The sequence below is a fragment of the Tachysurus vachellii genome, chromosome 12 (assembly GCF_030014155.1).
Source record: "Tachysurus vachellii isolate PV-2020 chromosome 12, HZAU_Pvac_v1, whole genome shotgun sequence".
Lineage (NCBI taxonomy): Eukaryota > Metazoa > Chordata > Actinopteri > Siluriformes > Bagridae > Tachysurus > Tachysurus vachellii.
In genome coordinates this window covers 24,705,712-24,723,755 of record NC_083471.1, presented here as the reverse complement: position 1 = coordinate 24,723,755, position 18,044 = coordinate 24,705,712, and the positions used below count along the sequence as shown (strand labels likewise).

Genomic DNA, 18,044 nt, shown 5'->3' with positions numbered 1-18,044 from the left:
TATCCCGTTGATTTCAATTTATGTTTACCGTTTTATTAACTCCAGATATCCTACAGTGGATTTTTTAGATATGTCACTTCGAGAAGGCAACAGAAATGTCCCTTTCTCAAATATCCATTCATTTATTCACTCATTTTCTTCCGCTTATCCAAACTACTATCTCAGGCATCATCGGGCATCAAGGCAGGATACACCCTGGACGGAGTGCCAACCCATCGCAGGGCACACACACGCTCTCATTCACTCACGCAATCACACACTACGGACAATTTTCCAGAGATGCCAATCAACCTACCATGCATGTCTTTGGACCGGGGGAGGAAACCGGAGTACCCGGAGGAAACCCCCGAGGCACGGGGAGAACATGCAAACTCCACACACACAAAGCGGAGGCGGGAATCGAACCCCGAACCCTTGCCCCCCCTTTCTCAAATATTCATGATCATTTTCATGCTTCGTCACATAGAAAATTGACTAATTAAAATTTCAGTAGTGGATTTCTGAAAGACATGTCAACATTAGACACAATGCTATATAATTCAGTTTTATATCATCTCTCATGTCACCTGCTATTCATAATTAATCTAATTAAACTTAACACTCAAATCTAATTACTGATCTGTACAGGAGAACTGTATAAGGCAGAGATACAGGTCAACACTAACAAGCCTATAAGTATGTAACACCCACTCTGTAGCCATGACTACAATTAGGATAGTTTTTTCCTCCTCATTATATGACACACCGCTAAGCTGGATATTTTAATTATAAGCATTTAATGCAAATGGTTTCTAATCCACAGAACAGTCGATGACTCACCTTCTGTCTGCATGAGTCATCGTCGCACAGACCAACCTGCGAATAAACGTCATGACTCATAACCTGAACAAAGGCCATCATGTACTACGTCCCTCGAACATGCAGAAATGTGTTAGAGCAGCTCACCGATGTTCATTGTGCTCTGGTCATGTAACACCAAACCTACAGGGGGGAAAAGGATCTAAATTTAGATATTAGATAAAAACGCAGATATCAAATGATCTTAATGTCTGATGCCAAATGTTCGTCATTGTAGCCATGAAGAAAAAGTGTTCATTCAGTCAACTGTCATTCAGACAGACAGGTACAGACAGACAGACAGCAATAAAGTGACAGACACACTGACAGACAGGCAAACACACATACACACAGACAAGAAAGTAACACAGACATATCAAAAGACACACTGGTAGACAGACAGCAACAGACTGACAAAAGATCGACACACATAGACACATAGACTAACAGACATACACACAGACAGGTAGTGAGACAGACAGACAGACAGACAGACAGATACACAGTCAGATACAGATTTATAGACAGACAGAGGCAGACTAACAGATACACAGTGAGAGACCCACAGACACAGTGGGCCACAGACAGACAGACAGAATGGTGACAGACACGTGCACACAGACAGGTAAGCAAGACAGACACAACAGAAGACACACTGGTAAACAGAGAGACACACACACACACACATTGCGACACAGACAGACATGTAGGCAAACAGACACACAGATGCACACAGATAGGTAAGTGAGACAGACACACACAGACATATTTACATTTCTGGCATTTGGCAGATGCCCTTATTCAGAGTCACTTACATCTCATTTATACAGCTGAGCAATTGAGGGTTAAGGGCTTTGCTCAGAGGCCCAGGAGGGGCAGCTTGGTGGCCATGGGATTCAAACTAATGACCTTCCTATTAGTAGTCTAACACCTTAACCACTAAGCTACCACTTCCCACGCACGCACGCACACACGCACGCACGCACACACGCACGCACACACACTCGCACGCACACACACACGCATGCGTGCACGCACACACACACACACACACTGCTGTTGCACATGGCTCTCTCAGTGCTGAACAGATATTAAGTGCTTTCCTGCTGAGAGAATCTGACTGGGCGCTTCAGTGATGCCCAACACTGTGTGTTTTTGGAATCAGGTATCTCATTAACCTGAACTTCTCGACTGAGGCTCGTCCACTTCACTATGTTTTGATTTCTTTCTACATGGAGCTGATTTCTGCAGCGGAAGGACATTTAATGAGTCATTGTTCTGCTCTGATTGCTCCATGAGCTCCACCTGGGCATTTTCCTTTTAACTGACCACACACACACACACACACACACACACACACACACACATTTCAACAAAAATGTTAACAGCACCCACAAAATCTGTTTTCGTCTTTAATCGGTCATTCATCACAGCAAGACACTTTTATAATATCAAAATATCCGAGTTACATAAAAGTCAGTCATCAGTTCCACATCACACATCTCCTCACTCCATCAGCATGACTTTCACATGTAAGCTGTGCCATCAATCCTCTAAGATAGAAATTTATTAATCCTAAAGGAAATTCTTTCAGTCCAGAGACAGAGCACACAAGAGAAATAAAAATAAATGAATTATAAATGAAATATACTATAGATACAAAATGTACACATAAAGGCGCTTTAGATAATATTGCACATGATATGATATTCGAGTCAAGTCAAGTCAAGTCAAGAAGCTTTTATTGTCGTTTCAACCCTGACTCCAGATGACACCAGATTTCTCCAGGACCATGTCGTTCCATAGGACAACACAGAGCTAAAGGACTTAAAGTAAGTTGTCGTAGCCACATAAAGTGCATGGTGTGTAACCCAGTGCAAACAGTGTGAGACAAAAGACAGTGTAAACAGACAATACAAAACACTACAGGACAGATACGCAAAAATAGAGCCGAGCCGCGTGTATTCTTTATATCATACAGTACGCTGTGCAAAAATATAGGAATATGAAAAAAAATAGTCCTTGCACATAAACAAAAAGACGCTTGTGTAATAGCAGTTGGATGAAATGTGGTGTGTGAAACAGCACCTGAGTGAGTGTGTAGGTCAGAATGTAACTCGTTTAATATGGTGGTGCTGTAGACATAGATGTAAATGGAATGAGTGTGTATTGAGTTTGGTGCAGTGTGTGTGAGTGTGTGTGCGTGTGTGTGTGAGTGTGTTTGGCACAGTTCAATCCTGTTTGTTGAGGAGTCTGGTGTACGTGATATTGAACATATTTCCATATTGTAAATATTGCAGATTGGAATAGTGCACATAATAATACAGTGATACAGTCAGCGTTCATTGTGTCCACTCGGCTTCCTACTGAAAGGGGAGGAGTTATAAAGATTGATGGCTAATGGTATGAAAGCCCTCCTGTGGCGCTCTGTGGTCTCAGTCTGGGGCTGAACGTACTTTGGGATATGCCACAGAGGGATACAGAAACACGCTTGTTGTATTTACTTAACTGAAATGTGTTTATCGGTTTGATGTGAATGACCCGAGTTACATTAACATAATTTGTTTTTGTACCTATGGCTTGATTCGATTGCGTACTTTCACCCCTAAGAATCAAAGCCATGCTACGGTATAAATTAGCACCATTAAAGCATGTTTAATGGGTTTTAGTTCATCCAGTCAGTGGATTTCCTAATGTCACTGGTGTACGATCTCGGTCACGCTACGTTATCCTATCTAGTAATTAGAAACGTGTTGAAATTTAGTTTAGCATAAGCAATGACATCACAGTTTAATGAGAAACTTGATATCCATCCATCCATCCATCCATATTCTGTACTGTTTATTCTTCACAGATTCTCAGGAATCTTTCAAAGAATTCATTCATTCATTTTCTACCGCTTATCCGAACTACCTCGGGTCACGGTGAGCCTGTGCCTCTCAGGTGTCATCGGGCATCAAGGCAGGATACACCCTGGACGGAGTGCCAGCCCATTGCAGGGCACACACACACACTCTCATTCACTCACGCAATCACACACTACGGACAACTTTCCAGAGATGCCAATCAACCTACCATGCATGTCTTTGGACCGGGGGAGGAAACCGGAGTACCCGGAGGAAACCCCCGAGGCACGGGGAGAACATGCAAACTCCACACACACAAGGCGGAGGCGGGAATCGAACTCCCAACCCTGGAGGTGTGAGGCGAACGTGCTAACCACTAAGCCACCGTGACCCCCCGCACTAGATTTTTGACATATTTATATCAGTTCAAGGATACTGAATTTTGAAGAGTTTTAAAGAAATGTTTTTTAACATGATTCTTGAATCCTGAATCTTGAATCTTTCTGGTGATTTTTGGACTTTGTTCTCTTTGTTTATTTGTTCAAGAATTTGATTAAAAAATTGAATTTTTAAGTAATTATCTGGTGTTTTTTGTGGTCTTAAATGAAGACTAATATTTGATATCTGTTCAAGAATTTAGACTCTTGAACATTATAAATTGAATTTTAATGACATTTTAATTAGATTCAAGAATCCTGAATCTTAAGAATCTCAAATCTATCTGGTGCTTTTTGGACTTGATTGTTAGTCTATGCATTATAAAGGCATTATATAATGGACATGTCATGGTTGGTGTGTCTGATTTACTGGTTGTCTTAGATTTAAGTGGATCTGATGCTCGTTACTGACACAGTCACATTATTCAGCGAGTAATGAGCATTCAGGCTTGATGAAGAAAGCGCTGAGGTCTCTTGGGGAAATCTGCCCTTTTGTACCTGACCACACCGTCTCCTATTATTATCCATTACTGCAGCCCACCGACCTGAGGGAAGCGGAAAAGGGCAAAACTCGAGTGGCGGCACATCACGGCGATGACTAATGCACGGTAATGAGTGTGTGAGACGGCTCTCGCTGTCCTGTACTCAGGTCCACTACGAGTCCGAGTGCACTACCAAGACAGACTTTTATATCATTAGCGATGAGGCAGCTTTCTTCAGCTGAAAATTGAATTTTGAATAATTTAGAGAAGTTTAAGTATTTATTTTTTGGACTTGACTGCTGACTAATATTTATTATTTGGAAACAAGTTCCTGTTATCGCTTGTGCTGTAGCAGCTAGAAACTCACTTACACTTGACGATAATAAAACCAAAAAACATGTCAACTTTTCTTTGTTGGGAAAACCTTCATCAAAGCTCTGACTTTAGAGACTCCTTCCATAAATATGAAATAATCTCCTTATTAGGATAACAGAGATGGGGGACTCGAGTCATATGACTTGACTCGAGTCAGACTTAAGTCGCAAATTTGAGACTTGCTTGACAAATATTAAAAAAAGACTCGACTTGACTTTGACTTGACATTCATGACTTGAGACTTGACTCGGACTTGAGTTAAATGATTCAGAGATGGGGGAATCGACTTGACTCGAGTCAGACTTAAGTCGCAAATTTGAGACTTGAGACTTGCTTGACAAATATTAAAAAAGACTGGACTTGACTTTGACTTGACATTCATGACTTGAGACTTACTTGTGACTTGCACATGTGACTTACTCTCACCTCTCACCTTTGTAAAATAATTAACAAACCCCTTCACCATATAACCTTTACACAAGCGTTATATTTTAATATAAACCCGCGATTAATATAAAGCCGGAACTACAGTCCGAGCTGCTCCTATAGGAAAGGCATCAAAATGTAAATTACGACATTGCATGAAAATCGAGCGCTTGCTGGAAAAATCCCCGCAGGTGCAGAGTCACATCATCAGCAAGACTCCGACTTTACAAAGCGACTGCTCGCCTCACCTGCAGACCAGTAAGCGAGAAGCAGATCAACCCTTTCGGCCCGGGCTGTCACACAAACCCGTGACACGTCTGTCCATTTATATTTCATATCCTCTCCCCAGGACCACGGCGCAGGTGAGGTGACCCAGCTGTTCTGCTGCACCAATAATCATGATGACAGCGATGAGCTCCCGGCAAACACACCATCGTTTTTCCCCTTCATTACAGATACACGATCCCATTCCACTACAAAAGTGTGTGGTATGCAAATCCCTTCTTTCACGCATCTATCTGAATTATGCATTTGTCTTTACGCTCTTCAGGAAGATTAGCGATCTGCGATCAGCACCCCCCCACCACCACCACCACCAGTTTGGATCAACATTTGCATGATGCATAAAGATTTAACAGTTACACAATTTGCATGTGATGTTGCTCGATATTAATGTGTCGATGATACAAATGATGTGGATGAAACCACGGAGCTGAAGGAACGAGTTAATAAACAGAGACATGTGTAGATAGAGAGAGAGATGGAGAGATAGAAAGATAGACCCTTCAATTGATTCATGAAGTGTGTGAGATGGAAAGCGTTTCATTCATATTGTAGTAGAAGACAAACAAAAGCATATGGATGTGGGTGTGTCCGGAGACGTGACAAGGTTGAGAAAAGTTGAACTTTATGCAAATAAGGAGCGACTAATGGGAGTGAAGACGGAAGAGTAGAGCGCACATGATCCTTTATAAAGAGCACACATTCTTTGAATTGAGTTCAAATGTGAAAGTGACGTGAGGTGACATACGGCTATGTACGGTGACCCATACTCAGAATTCGTTCTCTGCATTTAACCCATCCAAAGTGCACACACACACACACACACACACACACAGCAGTGAACACACACACACCGTGAACACACACCCGGAGCAGTGGGCAGCCATTTATGCTGCGGCACCCGGGGAGCAGTTGGGGGGGTTCGGTGCCTTGCTCAAGGGCACCTCAGTCGTGGCCGGCCCAAGACTCGACCCCACAACCTTAGGGTTAGGAGTCACAACTTCCCCAGGTCCACCAAGCATCCACTGATGGGCCCTTGAGCAAGGCCCTTAAAACTTCTGCAAAATGGCGTTTTTTTTCTCACAGAAAACTTAAAAAGTAAATCAGTTTCCATTAAACGCTTGATCGTCCACCATACAGGGAGGTTGGTTACGATGACACGTTAAATGTATTAGAAGGAGCTCATTGATATAAAGTTGTGACGTGGAGCTGCGCTGCAGTCAGAGCTGCTGTTATAGGAAACCAATCCACCAATCAGAAAGAAGAATTCAGGAGAGAACACAATATGCTCGGAGGTTTCCTTTAGGTCGTCCGCCTCCATCCAGAAGGTTTTATTTTAGCCACCAGAAATCTTTCAGCTGTGTTTATTAAGTAGTTATAAAGGCTGTTGATCTAAATTATATAACATGCAGATTTTTAATATATCATTTTTTCATAAAACGTTATGTGTAGGATCTGAATTGAAATGGTGGCTTTTTACCTTTTTTTTTTTTTTTTTTTTTTTTTTTTTTTTTTAATAAAAAGCTTCTTTAGTAGCAGCTTAATGCAGATGTTGACAGTTGTGTTAATGAGACTTTGTGAGAGTTAAAGTGAAAACTAGGGCGTTTAATGGAGTAAGAAACTAATTAAAATGTCGCTTTTATCTTACGGGCAAAGTGCCAATAAACACAGTGAAGGGTTTATCACATTATCACGAAGAGTGTGTGTGTGTGTGTGTGTGTGTGAGAGAGAGAGAGAGAGAGAGAGAGAGAGAGAGAGAGAGAGAGAGAGAGAGAGAGAGAGAGAGAGAGATTAAGACTAAGGCATAATAGAAAGATAAATCAGAACAGGAGATGGGGAAAGAGAGAGGAAGGACAAGATAATAGAAAGAGAGAGCTGAAGGAAAAGATAAGAAAAGAAGAGAGAAAGAGAGAGAGAAGGAATGAGGGATGAGAGTGTGAGATGTGTATGGAGGAGGAGAGAGAAAAGAAAGTAAAACAAAGAATTGAAGAAGTAAATGAAGAGTAGCTTCAGGTGAGAGAAGAAATAGAGAAATGTGAGGGAGAGATTACAGAACAGAAAGAATTAAAAGATGGAGGGAGGAGGTGAAGATTTAGAGATGAAGAGAACGAGACAGGAGGAAAGAGCAAGCCAAGAACCAGATGTAACAGGAAGAACAGAATGAGAGAAAGTGGGTGGATGGAGGAACGAGGGCTAAAGAAATGGTGGAGAGATGGGGTTAGTGTGCAGGTGTGGCAGAAAAAAAGAAACTACAGAACTGGAAGAAAAATGAAAAGATGGTGGGAGGAGACATTGTGACTGAGAGGAAGAGAAAGTGACAGAAGGAGGGAAAGAAGCAGGAGAGAGAGAGAGAGAGAGAGAGAGAGAGAGAATTAGAACGGATAGACAACAGAAAATGGTAAAGTTAAAGATAGATAGTTATTTAGATTATATGAGCGCGCGAGTGTGTGTGTGTGTGTGTGTGTGTGTGTGTGAGTGAGAGAGAGAGAGAGAGAGAGAGTGAATGAGTGCGCGCATCGCTCTTTCTCCCTCCTTATGCGCGCTCTTTTCTTTCTCCAAACCTTTTTCGATTCTTTTCCTTTTTTTATTTGTATTTTTTATGTCCTCTTCCCATCAATCTATCTATCTTTTATTTTTTTTTTATTATCTGATTTTATTTTTTAATTTTCTAAGCGTGGGTAAAACCTTCAGAACGCGAGAGAGTTATAGAGCGTGCGCTCGCGGTTCAGCATGCGCTCTTGGAGAGGTGTGTCGTTACACCCCCCCCTTCCCCAACACACACACACACACACACACACACACACACCGCCGGGGATTTCCAGAGCCAGAGATGTTCAACTCGTCTCCGTCGGCTTCTACGCTCTTCTTCTCCGCGGATCGTGATCATGATGTCGCCGACGGTTCCTCGCGCCCGTTCCGCGGCGGAGGTGTCGGTGTCGATGTGGGCGACGGTGACGGGAACAACGGCTCGTGCGCCGAACGGCCACTCGAGTTCGCGCCCGCGGAGAAGGTGGCCGTGGGTCTCGCGCTAGCCGCGGTCACGGCGGTGACGGTAATCGGGAACGCGCTCGTGGTGGTGGCCGTGTGTGTGGTGAAGAAGCTTCGGCAGCCTTCTAACTACTTGCTTGTGTCACTCGCGGCCGCCGACCTGTCCGTAGCGCTCGGGGTCATGCCCTTCGCCATAGCAACCGACCTCACCGGTGGGAAATGGTTGTTCGGTGAAGCTTTCTGTAACGTCTTCATTGGGATGGACGTCATGTGCTGCACGGCGTCTATCATGACCTTATGCGTCATCAGCGTGGACAGGTCAGTTTTAGCGGTATTTATTTATTTATTTATTTATTTATTTGTCTAATTTTCAAAACCATCCCCACACCAAGACTTACTGCAGCCAGGTTTCTCTTAATAGGTAAAAACAAAAGAAACATTAATTACGCAATTAACTGACTTCATTAACGATATTATGCGTCATTACGCACAGGTGAGTTTTGGCGGGAAAATGTCACATTTTTACATCAGAGTAACTCATTTCCATACAAAATAAACTGATTTGAAGCTTTAACTTCTGGTCATCGTGATCATCATCTTTTAGTTTTACAAGAAAAAACAAAACAAAAAAACAACAAAAACAAAATAAACAAAAACAACAAAAAACAATTATTTTTTTTTACGTCACCCTAAAATTTAAGATTGGATATAAGTTTCATCACTGATATGACTTTTATGAAGTTTAATCATAAGTAAAACATCATTGCAGGAATTATTATATATATATATTGCAAACGGTGATTTGATTTTATAGTTATGTTTGGTAGGAAAAAGAGAAACTTTTGTCAATATTTGATGTCATCACTATCAACACATGAATTTTGGCGGCAACAAAATTCATGTGTCATCGTCGTGGACGGGAAAATTTGGTGGAAAGCTGTTGTTTTTGTTTACATCCTATTTTTACCTCTGAGAACTCATTTATTTACAAATCATCATTTAAAGCTGTATCATTGGGGAGAATTTTTGTAGCAAAAACTAAAACCTGAACAGGCTTTATAATCATTTTATGCTAAAAAATATACGTTCTTTTTTATTTTATGCATCAGGTGGGAATTCTTGTGTTCATTGCATTTCTTTCTCGCTGTTGAAGATAACAAGAAAAACCCCAAAAAAATCCCAAAGCCCTTCATTCTGAGGGTGTCAAAAAACTTTATCGAAAGTTAATCCTTCAGTTCTGACACTAGAGACTCCTTCCAATAACAAAAACGTCGTCTTTGTTAAATAACAACAAAAAGTAAATCATTTTCCATTAAACGGTTGATCGTCCACCATACAGGGAGGTTTGTTACTATAGAAACGATGACACGTTAAATCTATTCGAACCAACTCCTTGATATAAAGTTGTTATGGGAAACCAATCAACCAATCAGAAAGAAGAATTCAGGAGAGAACACAATGCGCTCGGAGGTTTCCTTCAGGTCGTTCTGTCAGGAAGCGATACTGTACGAGAGATTAAAAAACACACCTTATCTGCTGCGAGGGTAATTCTGTGCTCGATCGTTAGGAGTTAAACAGATTGGTGTGTGATTAGCAGAACGCTAGCGCAGTGTGGTTCATGCAAGAGCAGCGCAACACGCTGGGAAAGCCTGGACTGTGTGACATCAAGGATACTGCTGGACTCTAATTTCATTTGACACAGCTCACAAATGTGTTATGTGGTCTCTGGGCTCCACTGTCACATTCAACACACACACACACACACACACACACACACCACAGTACTTTTTCCTAGAATAGCTCAAAATGATGAATATTTCAGCGATGCTCTGTTGCGATTGTCCATCACTGTTTCACTCAAGAGCAGTTCAGGTTAAAGTTTACCTGCATCATCACTTACATCCCTATTGTTTTATTTTAACATCATTTAAAAAGTGATAAAGTTGATAAGGAATACAATATCAATGATATTTACCTCTCTATAAAAAGTTTGTTAAAAAAAGGCGATTTAAAAAAAAATAAATAATAATAATATTTTAAAAATGCTAATAAATATATTAATATGAACACAAACGTTTTTCTTTCACTATCTCTCTCTTCTTTCTGTCTGACTCGAACCTCACAAATGATTTTTCCAGAAACACTGGATATATTTTTTTCCAGGAAAGTTTTAAACAAAAATTTTAGCTGAACTGATATTTAAGAAAAAATCACACAAACAAAAAAAAAAGACAAAAGAAAAGACAAGAATACCAATAACAATACAATATAAATCACACAAAATATCTAAAAATAAAGAAATTTAAAGCCCGGGTCACACTGTGCGAATTTTAATAATCCTTGGCGATTGTTGTTTGTCAGACCGTACGAAGATGATCCTGACGTCACACTGTAGGATCTCAGGTGTCATCAGTTTTACGTCATCGATCCGTGACACCTTCAGACCCGCATTCTCTCTCTAAAATGATAAAAACAGAAAGAAACGACATCATCCGGTTCAGCGCTCCTATTGGTTCTTGGTTTAACGCTCGTCGTAGATGTCGTCACACTGCATGTAAGTGTGTGACATCTTCTGATACTGCCATTAATCGGCTGTCGGTGACCATGACCAGGTCAAACCAGCCATCAAAGACTACAGATTTTACTCTAGGATTCCAGAAATCTTTAAGTATTTTCATAAGTTGTCTCAGATGATCAAATTGTGGCCAAAATTGCACAGTGTGGCTGGACTTTAAATGTATTAGTAAGGAGTGTAAACATGCACATTCCTGTTATATATCTCACAATATAACAGTATTATATACTCTCACTCTCTCACTCTCATTTTCTACCGCTTATCTGAACTACCTCGGGTCACGGGGAGCCTGTGCCTATCTCAGGCGTCATCGGGCATCAAGGCAGGATACACCCTGGACCGAGTGCCAACCCATCGCAGGGCACACACACACTCTCATTCACTCATCACACACTACGGACAATTTTCCAGAGATACCAATCAACCTACCGGGGACCGGGGGAGGAAACCGGAGTACCCGGAGGAAACCCCCGAGGCACGGGGAGAACATGCAAACTCCACACACACAAGGCAACGTGTGAGGCGAACGTACTAAACACTAAGCCACCGTGCCCCCCTAGTATTATATAAATAATTTTAAAATATAGATTCATTTTTAAGTAATACATAGAAATCTACACACACACACACACACACACTCTCTCTCTCACACACACACACACACACTACTTCTGGGTGTATTATTCCCCACAATGTAACACACTACACACAGGAACTACTGTAGCTGTTTAAATATTGTGTGTCTAGCAAGGACTTTTCGCTGCGTGTGACTCAGAAAATCCTGACACTCGTGTCTCTTGGACAATTACAGACAAAGAAGAGGCACTTAGCGGTTTTCCAATAACGTAGAATAAAATCAATTTAGCTTCGATGAGCAAACCAGATGCATTCTCTCTCTCTTTCTATCCCTCTCTCTCTCGCCTGCATCGCCTCATTAAGCTCAATTTACGGCTGTGTGATAACCTTTCACAAAGCTTTGCTAAAGCCTGAATAATGTTATTGGCTATTAAGTGAATTGTGGAAGGGGAAAAGGAGGAGGAACCTGGCCTGAAGAGGAACATGTTGTTTCCCATCGCCTCTATTTCTATTCCAGGAAACGATCACTAACGCTACGACGACAAGCTGTTATGTAATACAAGAGTTTTAACCGGGACACCCGAAAATGTTTTTGTATGGTTTGGGAGTTGGCTGTCTATGTGAGGTTGGATATGCTCGGGTGGTTTGTGCTTGTTTATTACAGAAAGAATGAAATACAAAGTAGATTTGTAAAGTTCGTCACGACAAACTTTGAGGTTGGCTTGAAGAAGCAAGTAATCGTCATGTCCTAAGCTTTTTGGAGGCGAGTGGACAGCTGGGTTGGCAATAATTTTGTAGGGAAGTGGACAGAGAGGGTGCCAATAGTTTTGGACATGAGTGGACTCATAGGGAGTCAATACTTTTGCCGGTATGCATTTTATTCTGTTTTACTTAGTGTGTTGAGCATTTTGATACGTCACATGCGAACGTTGCAACAGTTTCCGTTTGTACTGAGCGTTAACGTGCACGTGATGTCATGTGACATCATCAGAACACCCATGCTGAAGTTCATTGTGCTGAGCATTTTGAAATGTCACATGTGTATGTTGTGGTAACATTGTGTTTCCAGGCATTTTGGTGGTCGATGTGCACGTGACACCACGTGACGTAACCAGAACTTGAGTCAAGTTCTCCTCATTGTGCTGAGTGTTTTGATATGTCACATGTTCATGATGTGGTAATTCTCTGATTCCACTTATATTGGGGACGGGGCTGCACGTGACGTCACGTGGCGTTTTGATGCTGTGATTGACAAGGGAGGGAGAGTAGGCCCCTCCCACCTTTCCACTTTCAGTAGATTATATACTGTACAGATGATATGAACGCCTTGGTCCTGATCTGTAATATCTCGTGATCTCATGCTTTTTAAACAGGAAATGAAGGACAACATTGCAAATAATCTGCAAGATTTCTCCCCAAAGATCATTTCAATCACCTTCGATTTGTTTCTTTGTCTGAGGATTGCAGGTTTATCACAACGTTAATGAAGACAGAACTGCATAGTAGACGATAAACACAGAGAATTATCTGGAGGACTGCTGACATGCACTTCCTAGTTGAATGAATGAAACTGTAACGCAGTGCTGTTGGTGTCGTGTTTCTGTGTTTCGCTTTGTGAGGTGGAACAAACATCTATCTATCTATCTATCTATCTATCTGTCTGTCTGTCTGTCTGTCTGTCTGTATGTCTGTCTGTCTGTCTATCTATCTGTCTGTCTGTCTATCTATCCGTCTCTCTGTCTGTCTGTCTATCTATCTATCTATCTATCTATCTATCTATCTATCTATCTATCTGTCTGTCTGTCTGTCTGTCTGTCTGTCTGTCTGTCTTTCTATCTGTCTGTCTATCTGTCTCTCTGTCTGTCTGTCTGTCTGTCTATCTACCTATCTATCTATCTATCTGTCTGTCTGTCTATCTATCTATCTATCTATCTATCTATCTATCTATCTATCTATCTATCTATCTATCTATCTATCCACAAACCTACCTATGAATTCATTCATCCACACACTTTTCCATCCATCCATCCATCCATCCATCCATCCATCCATCCATCCATCCATCCCAACCCCATCCATCATATCTATCTTTTAAAAGCCACCTAGCCGTCTTTCTCTCATTGTTTTGTATTGTATTGAATGACTGTAAAAAGAATCTGGACCAATAAAGTTGATGTTTTTAGAAATCATAAAATCCAGTCAGAAAACAACAAATAGATGAAGAAATATATTTTAGTTAGCTGATAGCAGCTAGGACCTTTTTTTTAATTTTTTTGTTAGCGATTTAGCCTTCAAATTTATTAACATTTTATAGACAAACTGTTCCACAGAGTAAATATTTAAAAACAGGTTTAGCTCGAATCATCCTCATGATGCTGCGATGTCCGTTTGGTGATGATTGGACTTAATTTGAAGGGGAAGAAATGAAACAAACAAACAAACATTTTTTAATTACATTTCAAAATGGCCGACCCTCTTTGTCAAATCGCAAATTTGTGACTGAAAGTTTTATCAAATTTATACTTAATATTTATGAAATTATACTCAATACTAAGGATATTTGACACATCACGTAAGACGCTTTATGTCATTTCAGTATAAATGAGATTTCTTTGTGTCTTTAAAAGCACACAGACTTTTGCCTTCGGATGCACTGAAGCTACATCTCTGATCGATGTGTCTTTGTTTTAAACTAATTAGGAATTAAATGAAAAGAAGCTCCTGGAGAACCTGTTTGCTGTGGTGTGATAGATTACATGAAGAGAAGTGGAAGAGAAAAGCAGGAAGCTAGTCCATCATTCCACAGTTTGCTTTTAAACTGACCAAACTAAACTGTGTGTGTGTGAAGGTGTGTGTGTGTGTGCATTAGTTATTACAGTTTATACTGTTAACCCCAAAGTTATTATTGTTAACCTCTGATTATTTTCCCTTACCAGTGTGTCTTGAAGAGCTTTAGACTTCTTACACCACAGCTGTTTGTAAAAAGAGGCACTGAGATGAATTCACATGACCTCGTTTAATGTTAGGTGTCATGTGAACGTGTCACTTCCTGTTCTAGCTTATGTTAGAGCAGCTACAAACACTCATTCCCTCACCAGCCTCTTTCTTTCTTTCTTTTTCACTTTCTTTCTTTCTTTCTTTCTTAGCTTACAGCTTATCTGCAGCGCTGATGTTTAAAAAAACACACAAACAAATAAAACAAGAAGAAAAAGAATGTCATTTCGGATGGAAATTTAGCACCACTTAAGCTCTGATAACAAGCAAATCTAAAAAGTCGAAGAATTCGGTCCTATTTATTCCATCTGATGGGATAATTTCTTGCCGTCACTCAAAGCCTTTTCTTGCTCCTTTCATGGTGCTCTCAGTCATCCAGCTCCGGCGTGAACACACACCCAGATGTCAGTGCATAACAGCTGAAACGACGGCTGCGTCCCAAACCGACAGCTCAGCGAGTCTATTGAGCTGCAGGAAGCAGTCAGAAATAGTTTTCAGCTCTCACATTCACACAGATGCAGATGGGAAAATAGCGGCCTGTTATCGGGGAAACACCTTTTAAAGACTCTTTTTCTTCTTTTAATGAAAGCAATAAAACTCTTAAGGTGACTTTTTTCCACACAAAAAAGATGCACACGCCATTACTATGGCAATAAACGTAGCTAGCTTCAGTTAACTAAGTAGCCGAGCTTAGTTTCGAGATTAGATTTATTATAAGCAGTCAACAACAACATCGGCAGACTCTTTACCTTCTCTTTTACAGTACCTCAACACAACTCCTTACACATCAACACAATTCCTTACTTACCCTCACACAATTACCTTACACACTGACAGAATTCCTCCCATATCAACACTATTCCATACATATACACATATTTATTTAGACTCCTCACACACTGACATGACTCCAGACAATGTTGACAAAATTCCTCACCCTCACACAGTTTCTTAAATACTGATCTAATTTTGTACACATCAACACAATCCCTTACACGGTGTTACAGTTCCTTCGGCACACCCTATTCCTTACCCTGATACAATTTCTGTAACAATAACACAATTCCTGTCACATTGACACAATTCCTTACCCTGACACAATTCCTGTCACAATCACACAATTCCTGTCACAATAACACAATTCCTGTCACGTTGACACAATTCCTTACCCTGACACAATTCCTGTCACAATCACACAATTCCTGTCACAATAACACGATTCCTGTCACGTTGACAGAATTCCTTACCCTGACACAATTCCTGTCACAATCACACAATTCCTGTCACAATAACACGATTCCTGTCACGTTGACAGAATTCCTTACCCTGACACAGTTCCTGTCACAATCACACAATTCCTGTCACAATAACACAATTCCTGTCACTTAGACACAATTCCTGTTACAATGACACAATTCCTTACCCTGACACAATTCCTGTCACAGTAACACAATTCCTGTCACATTGACACAATTCCTGTCGCATTGACACAATTCCTATCACATTGACACAATCCCTTACCCTGACACAATTCCTGTAACATTTACACAATCCCTTACACTGACATAATTTCTGTAATACTAACCCAATTTCTTACCCTCACACAATTCCTGTCAGATTGACACAATTCCTTACCCTGACACAATTCCTGTCACAATCACACAATTCCTGTCACAATAACACAATTTCTGTCACATTGACAAAATTCCTTACCCTGACACAATTCCTGTCACAATCACACAATTCCTGTCACATTGACACAATTCCTTACCCTGACACAATTTCTGTCACACTTAAACAATCCCTTAACTTGACACAATTCCTTAGTCAATGACACAATTCACACACAATTCTCTACTCACTGACAGAATTCCTTACAAATTGACCCCATTCCTTACATATCAACAAAATTCCTGACCTCGACACAGTTCCTTTAACCCTAGCACAATTCCTTACACATCAACCCAATTCCATAAACGCGTTACAATTCCTTACACACTAACAAAATTCCATACACATCCACACAATTCCTATTGTGGAATTCTTCATAAACCTTTTAAGCCCCGCCCCCAAACTGCTGCGCACAGACTGGAGTGTGAAAACGCTCTTTAATAAAGCAATCATTTTCAGTCATGTTTCAAGGTCAGTGGATGATGCAGAAGTCCTTAAAGACAAAGATTTAGGTGAGGGATTCGACGGATTTCCTTATTGAATCACCAATTATAAGGAATAATGGTAATAAAATAAAAATAAAAAACCTCCGCTGTAAGGTAGAGACGGCACGCTTCCACCACACAGCATAGAGAAAATGCTGAAGAGATGTGAAGAGACTACAAAACACAGCTGAGGAGATAATCGAGGTCTCTGTCACCTCTATCAACTCTGATCCTGCTCGATTTTCACTCAGTATAAACAAACGAATGGTTTTCCGTCCATGAGTCTGATATAAAATGAGTCCAGATATGAGTTTAAAATGAGTTAAAAAAAATCTTTATTTAAGAACGAGAAAGATAAACCTCTGATCGTTTATGTTTGATGTTTTCTACAATTTCCATGGAGTTTCCGGTCCCAGGTTGCCCAGACGGAAAAAACTTCAGGACAGATTATGCCATGTTTTGTGGATATCATTGTAATTGGATGTGGTTTAACCCTTTATACCAGTAAACAGAGGTTCCCGAAATCCACGTGTCGGAAGTCTTTAATCAGTATAAACAAATCACTGATTTTTATCACTGTGAGTTTGCTCTAAAATGAGTCAGGACTCTGTTGGCGTTCAGTGTCAGACGTGTGTTTTTCCCCTCTGTTGATAACCTTACAGTGATTTTTATTGGTTTAAGAAAAACGCTTGTTGTGGATGTTTTGAGAATATACTGTAGCACACTGGAAGGCTGGGCAAGAGTAAAAATGTTCACAATTTATTTGTGCTGCTTCGAAACAGGACCCGGAGAGCGGAAGGATCTTGAACATTCGTTATTTTATAAGTATGACTCAAATACTGAAACCGAAGACAGGAAAACATCATCAATTATTGGCTAGTTGCACAACGCCGGTTAGTCTCCTGAGTCTCAATTTCTAAATTGAGTCTAAATTTCTTATTTCATAAACTACTTCTAGTCCTGCACACAAAAGGTCAGAACTACTTCTTAGTAAAAGGTTCCATTACAAAACCTTCAAATTTGCTATGCTTTTTAGATGAACAATCGCTTTGGGCATCTCAGAGAACAGA

At 40.6% G+C, this 18,044-nt stretch overlaps 1 protein-coding gene across 1 annotated transcript in view; it reads left to right on the top strand.

Annotated features, from left to right (window-relative positions):
* The first annotated feature begins 8,436 nt into the window (after positions 1–8,436).
* htr7c (5-hydroxytryptamine (serotonin) receptor 7c) overlaps positions 8,437–18,044 on the top strand; it is a 41,401-nt gene continuing 31,793 nt past the window's right edge. The window contains exon 1 of the mRNA XM_060883289.1: positions 8,437–8,991. Within this exon, the coding sequence (XP_060739272.1) occupies positions 8,516–8,991 (476 nt within the window). The 5' untranslated portion in view covers positions 8,437–8,515. The remainder of the gene's footprint in view (positions 8,992–18,044) is intronic.